The 7,312-nt window shown below is 41.7% G+C and overlaps 1 protein-coding gene across 1 annotated transcript; it reads left to right on the forward strand.

The window, feature by feature from the left end:
- Nucleotides 1–209: 209 nt before the first annotated feature.
- Nucleotides 210–7,312, forward strand: LOC104504371 (glutathione S-transferase). Its single transcript, XM_010160429.1, has 6 exons — nt 210–315; nt 1,410–1,461; nt 1,708–1,840; nt 2,915–3,056; nt 5,961–6,092; nt 6,962–7,312. The coding sequence occupies exons 1-6, from the start codon at nt 229–231 to the stop codon at nt 7,082–7,084; spliced, it is 669 nt and encodes a 222-aa protein (XP_010158731.1). The 5' UTR covers nt 210–228; the 3' UTR covers nt 7,085–7,312.

Below are 7,312 nucleotides of genomic sequence, written 5' to 3' on the forward strand. Positions count from 1 at the left end.
ATTGCTGCATATTCTCCTGGCAATGTATACTTTTTCTTTTTTTTCTACTAATCCACAGGGAAGTTGATTGATTCAACCCCCAGTACCTATGTCTTGATTGCCCTTCTACTTGCACATTCATCCAACTGTATTTACTAGTTGGAGTGGAACATATAAAATGCTAATTTAAAACATACTTCCTGTAAGATCATCTTTTTGAATTTACCAGGAAACAAGAACTCTGAAACCATGGCGGGGAAACCCAAGCTGCACTACACCAAGGGAAGGGGGAAGATGGAGTCGATCCGATGGCTCTTAGCAGCAGCTGGGGTTGAGGTTTGTATTTCTTATAAGGTGATCAGATTAATGTTTGATTAAAATAAGTATTCCTTGGAAAGGTTTCCCGGTTACATCTATGCTTCGAGAGATACACCACATCAGATGATGTGATGTGATGCAGAATGCTTAGATTCAACACTTTCTCATGTTATATTTATTTTATGTATTCCCTGAGCAACAGTTGCCCAGTAAAAGGTTTTTAACCTACAAAAATAGCTGCCAAGTGTAATGTTTGAAACGTATTTTTAAACTGAAGAGACCTTAAATTGTTGCTACAGACCAAAACTCTGCATCTCTGACTTTTTCTGAATGATCATTACTTCTCTGTGTCTCATGATTGCTCTCAGGGGTATGATCATGTGTACCACATGAAAAACTTCAGAACATTACCTCCAAACAAAGTGCTTTTCGTTCTTTGGGTCACGACCTGAGTAGGGTAAATCAGCAGAGCTGCCCTGAAGGCAGTGAGGGAGCTAGCTAGCGTCACATCATGTGAAAACCATCCTAAGGCACCTTAATTTCTACATGCAATTTTTGCTTGAATACAGTGCTTTGGAACGATTTTCTCAGAAACTATTTATATTGCATTGGAAATAAAAGGCTTTTTTTTAATGGTGTTTACTTGTGAGTGTTGCTGGCAGAGAAGTCGCAGAGCATGTGTGCTGAGGAAACAAAAATCTTGTCCTCCTTCAAATGTCCTTCTCATTAAAAAAAAAAAAAAAAAGCCAGCAGGGGAAAATTGGGAGATAAATGCTGAATAACAGAGGCATAACTTATTTCACGTGGCATCAGCTGCTTTTGAGTGAATGATTTCTCAGCTGTTAATTGTTTGTGTAGGGTGCAGTAGACTGATCTTTTTAATGAAGGAAGATTTTTTTTGGAAGTGTAAAACATTGTACATGACTGTGGGGCTGGGGACATTATAGTTCCAGGTTATTTGCTGGAGCAAAGATGAAGAATAGGAGTAGAGGGTCAGCACAATCATGAGAAGTATGGGAATAGCGCGGAGAGGTAGAGTCTAACTTCCAGACTTCCTTCCACTTCCCTATTGCCTTTGGACAACAGTGTTGTTTTCTGTCTTTGCTTTACAGTTTGAGGAAGAATTCATAGAAACGAAGGAAGACCTAGAAAAACTTCGCAATGGTGAGTCTTTGTAAACTGTACCCTAAACATAAATTCACACCAATATAATAAAGGGACAACAGGTGATATTTTTGTAAGACCTCCAATGTGATGTTACCTGTAAAGAGAAGATTCGAAAGACCTGCTGGCTTGTGAATGCTTTCATCCCTCAGAACTGGAAATGCCTTGGCGTGTTACCAGGTCTCTTTCTCAGATTCAGTGTAGTACTGCAGCAGTCTGAGTAGTTTGCTTCTTTGTCTTCCCAAGATGGATCCCTGCTGTTCCAGCAAGTGCCCATGGTGGAGATCGATGGGATGAAGATGGTGCAGACCAGAGCCATCCTCAGCTACATAGCAGGGAAATACAACCTCTACGGGAAGGACCTGAAGGAGAGAGCCTGGTACGGTACCAGTGCATACTGTCCTTACTAATACTCTTCTGTAATATTTATGAGAAGAATATTGCTGTGAAATACCTGCATGTAAAGGTGCCAGTGCTTTGTCTCCTTAGTACCTGGGATTGGGTGAATGGACTGTGTGATTGGTAAATGATTGTTAAATGTCAACATAATGCGAATGTTATGGCCACCTTCAGGCTCACTTGATTTCGCAGAGACCAGAAGTGCAATAAGTTCCTGGGCAAGTGCAGGACCTTTATACAGTAATAAAGGCTAAGTATGGCTTTTTTTCTCTCTTTTAAATGGGAAAACAGTAGAAAAAACTATAGCTGCCTGTAAAAAAAGAAGTGTCTTTAAGTGGCCTAATTTCTTTTTTTTCAGAATGTAAAGAAACTTTCACAGCTGATCTAAAAAAGCCAAAACAACATGTTCAGTGGCTTAATGCTACGGAAGGTTAAACCGATGTTTTCCTAATATTACTCTGCTGTGTAAGCTGTGGATATTTTCCATTGTCATAATTAAAGGGCTAATGCAAAAGCAAAAATCCTTATTTACTTTTTCTTTGAAAAAAAGAAGTCACGCAGTGAAGTCTTTAACCTAACTGACTGCCACTTCCTGTAAGGGGTTTATTCTGTGGTAATGGAGGGGCAACTCCAGAGACTGTGGGGATCATTATGGACTGGCATGTCTGAACTGGCAGTTGGTAGATGAGATCCTTTCATGATTAGACCTCAAAACTCATTTTTTTCTCTAGTGTGGTTTGCATATGTCGCCTTTTCTCCCACAGCATAGGTGCGTAGATTATCAGTGGAAACCAGTGTGAACTCTCCTTTAAATCCATTCGTTGCAGATTCTTACTTTGCTTGGTGCAGACCCTGTGAGCCTGTTAGTTAAGATCTGTGCTTTGAAAAAACTGATGTGGGATCAAAGTGGGAGAACAAGAAAACGAACTGGTGTCTTCTGTTACATTCACTAATAAGTATTTGCACTCAGCGATCACTTCAGCATTGTATTTCAGGAAAATAACCAAAATCGAATGTTCAAAGGATAAATGTTAAGTAAAAATGTTTGTTTCAGGATTGATATGTACGTGGAGGGGACAACAGACTTGATGGGAATGATCATGTATCTCCCTTTCCAACCAGCTGACACGAAAGAAAAGAATCTTGCCTTAATCATTGAACGAGCTACAACCAGGTACTTTCCTGTTTATGAAAAGGTAAGTGATAAATCACTAGTAGTCCGCAAGACAGTAAAGTGGGGTACAGGTTCCCCCTGCCCCCATTTTCTTGGCCCCACACATCTCCTTTCCAGAAGGCAAGTGACAGTACAACTCTGAAACTGTATGATGGAGCCAGTATTCAGCAATGTGAAAAGAGGGCCACAAACTAATATTTCGCTGGTTTCAGTACAGAATATCTTTGCTGTCTTCTTTAAGACTCCTCAAAGAGCAGATCCTACACTTTAAACATAGCTTAGTGGCCGATAGCTCCTAGCATTTTGTATAGATGCTCCATATAAATACCTGTGCCAGCCTGCAGAATTTATTGCCTGAAAGTATATATTCTCTTGCTGTTCAGAGTTAAGTACAATTGTGCTTTATAATTAAGGACCTAATTCTGTGATCTTTGCCAAAGTCATTGTTTAAATATATTATACTTACAGACTATTACTTTTTCTGAATCGCTATGTGGGCATCCTTAGGTATGCACAGAGAGGTTCTGCAAACAGGATGTATCTAGTTTAAAAGCATCAAGCAGTTACTCACTGGCTGACTGAAGAGTTATCCTCTCTAATGAGCTACGAGGCAAGGCATTAGTATGCTATCCACCTCCACAGAGCACATGAAGAGTCTGTCTTGGCTAGGCAAGAGTTGGTCTGGAGGGGACAAGTTGTTCTTTGCTCCTCCCTGGAACATAGCCTGGATGTTTCCAAGTTGCAATTTTCTACCAACTTGCTATTTGTTTTGTTTTGTTCTTTCCTTTAGGATATTTTAATTGCTTTGGGCGTTAACATTTTCCTCTTTGAACTGAGCCAGCCGTGATCCTCATCTCACTATCCTACTTCTGTTTGTAACTTTACCTTTTGTACCTTGGGTGGTTGTACTATACAGACTCTCACAGTGCTTTTTCAGAGTGTAGCAGTCTGCTCGGAAGTCGGTGCCAAGAGTACAAAGCTGTGTTGTTTCAGAGCTGAGCCAGGTTTCTAGCTGAAATCCTTGGGTCACAGGCAGCTGAAATCCATTCAAAAAATACAGGACTTGATGCAATTTCATGTGCCTCTTTATCCGAGCCATAAATTGCACAAGTGAAACGCACAGAGGCTGCCCTGTGAAAAAAGAAAAACACCTAAACGACGTAAGCCAGCGCTCCTGTAATCAGAGTTCATATAGATCCCCTGCCATCTTCATGCCTTGAAGATGCTCAGAGGGCTGGAGCACCTCTGCTATGGGGACAGGCTGAGAGAGTTGGGCTTGTTCAGCCTGGAGAAGAGAAGGCTCTGGGGAGACCTTATTGCAGCCTTCCAGTACCTGAAGGGGCTACATGGAAGCTGGGGGGGGCTTTTTACAAGGGCCTGTAGTGACAGGACAAGGGGTAATGGGTATAAATTGAAATCAGGGAGGTTTAGATTAGATGTCAGGAAGAAATTCTTCCCAGAGAGGGTGGTGAGGCACTGGAACAGGTTGCCCAGAGAAGCTGTGGATGCCCCGTCCCTGGAAGTGTTCAAGGCCAGGCTGGATGAGGCTTTGAGCAACCTGGTCTAGTGGAAGGTGTCCCTGCCCATGGCAGGGGGGTTGGAACTGGATGATCTTTAAGGTCCCTTCCAACCCAAACTGCTCTGTGACTCTATAATTCTATGACACCAATGGAAAGCTGTGCTGAGAGAGATTGATTGGACACATTATTTTTTCACAGATTTGAAGTCTGATAACATAAGTATTTAAGTTATTAAAAAATAAAAAAGCGAATTTAAACACCAGTATTCTCTGAGCCTGGGCCTAGGTGGGATAAACGAGGGTTATGGTGTGTTTTAGTGTGTGTGCTCACTGGAGGAAAGCCTTTAAATAATCCTTGTTCACTTATGGTAAAGAGACAGCTAAACTCTTCCAAGATTTTTAGCCTAGTTAATTTTGTTAGAATGATTAATAATTTTCCTTCTGTGCCAGCTGTTTAAGTTGTCCATGATTCAGCTTAGCACTGGGTTTGCAGTCCATGTGCTGCCCCTGGTTGTGAGTGTCCACTTTAAACAGTCGGCAGCCAGGTAGAGGGGCCAAAGGTAATTTAAGAGTTCTGCAGGGAATCCGTGTGGGAGTTTCCATACGGCTTTGATGGACAAGCTGTGGTGGACCTTGTTAGAGAAAATAGGAAGGCTACAGGAAATAACTACATGAAGGTATCATCCTTGCCTGTGGCTGAGGTTACTGCCTCTTTTATAGCAAAATTGGCAGATGGGACTGGGGAAGGAATTGGCTTCTGAAGTCACAGTCTGATGTCCTAGTTTTCATGCTCATCTGTTAGTGGTTTAAGTGTGGCACTAGATTAGCTTAGGTAGTGATAGTCCTCAGGAAAAAGGTGGGTTGGAGAGCTGGTAACTGCTCTGAAGCTGTGCCACAGCACTGACCACAACTTGTCTGTTACAGCTGTTAGTAGCTTTGGCGGGCTGTGATTCTTGCATCAGCAGTTTGCCATGAAAACCCTTCCGTGTAGGACAAAGGGTGGAAAGGCTGTGTTCCTTCATTCCTGACCTGTTTCAGGCTATAATCAGCAATCTCATATTTTGCTGAAACATCTGGGAATTCACTTGTCTTTTTAATCAAAGTATACTACAGGTGAAGTGTCCTAATGACCTTTTACAGTTACCTCAGTCCTGGGGTTTTTGTTATGATCTGAGTCTTGCTACAGCTGCCTGGTGCAGTGGGTTACAGTGAGTGATAGGCCCACACACACTGACACATGAGTTCTGATGTAATTTGTTCTGTGAGAATACCTGTCACTTCCTAACTCTATAGATTCTTGCGTGGATTTGCTCTGCTGTGTGTTTTTGTAGAAGTCCGTCTGTAACGACGTATCTCAATAAAATTGTTACATCCTGTATGACATTTTTATTCATTTGCGTTTTGTAGGCCTTAAAAGACCACGGGCATGATTATCTTGTTGGCAACAAGTTAAGCTGGGCAGACGTCCATCTGCTGGAAGCCATTTTAATGGCAGAAGAATGTAAGCCTGATATACTGTCTGCGTTCCCGCTGCTGCAGGTCAGTAACCATCTCTGATCTCAGTATGGAAGGTAACATCCAGATGTCACTGCCCTGTTTTAAAAGCTAATTGATGTTTAAATCTTTTGAACCCTTGTAATGTGTTCCTCACAGTTCTCTGGTCTACTTCTACTGACACAGGCACACTGCCTTGCCCCAGGGCTGCTGGGGATTCACCTTTCTCCCAACTCTGCTTTTCCCAGCTGTTCTCAGCTGGCAGCAATTCACTTACTAATGCTGCCAGCTTGGGCCTGTAACGGCTATTTCCATGTCTTCAAACACAGCGGTGAGCATCAGGAGGGGAAGTCTGCGGCCTGTTGTGTCTTCAGTTCCTGTGCTTCTCTTTTTGCAAGCAAAACTATATTTTTTTGGAAATCATATACAAGAGCTGTTAAGTTTCTTATGTCTTGACTTCTGTGGTGCCATGCACTGAGGTATTCCTGTCCTTGCCTCTTTTCCCAAATACATCTGTAGGATTTGGATTCAGGCTGTGGTTTTTGCTCTTTTCTTTGCCCTTTTTTTTTTAATTCCACCTTTACCAGATGAATTTTAACTCTTTAATACTAATTTCTCCCATCCCCATCTGGGAAGCTAAGGTACACCTTATAGCACCAGCACTGCAGATCAGAATCTTCACACCTGGATTTTCCTAAAAAGACTAATATGTTGAAGGTGTGGTTTTGCTTTCTCTCTTTTTTTTTTTTTTAATAGAAAATTCTGGGTGCTGAGCTGGCTACAAAGAGCTACTACCTTGCTCTGTTTAATGAGTATGCCTGAGAAGTAAAAATCCACGCCACCTGATTTTTAAGGTACAAAGGATGGGATTATAATTTCCTGATTCTCAATGGCTTTACTGCTGCTTTTTACAGGCTTTTAAAGGAAGAACAAGCAGCATTCCAACAATCAAAAAATTCTTGCAGCCTGGCAGCCAGAGGAAACCACCAACAGATGAGAAGTTTGTCGCTGTTGTGAGGAAAATATTCAATATCTAATCAGGTGGCTGCTGAAGATGACACAACTGTAGAGAATTGCCAGAGCTGTGCCTTGTAAGTGTACACTGTGCATATGCGTTCTGCAGCTTGCATCATACGACCAGTCACGTGATAATCGTTGAAACAGAATATACTTTTAAATTAGAGGAAAAGGCTTATTTGGACCCATTGAGACTAAAAAGTGGCATTTCATGGAGCAGTTGTATGAAATAAAATATGTTGCTACTC

The sequence above is a fragment of the Eurypyga helias genome, unplaced genomic scaffold (genome assembly GCF_000690775.1).
Source record: "Eurypyga helias isolate BGI_N326 unplaced genomic scaffold, ASM69077v1 scaffold36001, whole genome shotgun sequence".
NCBI classification, from domain to species: domain Eukaryota; kingdom Metazoa; phylum Chordata; class Aves; order Eurypygiformes; family Eurypygidae; genus Eurypyga; species Eurypyga helias.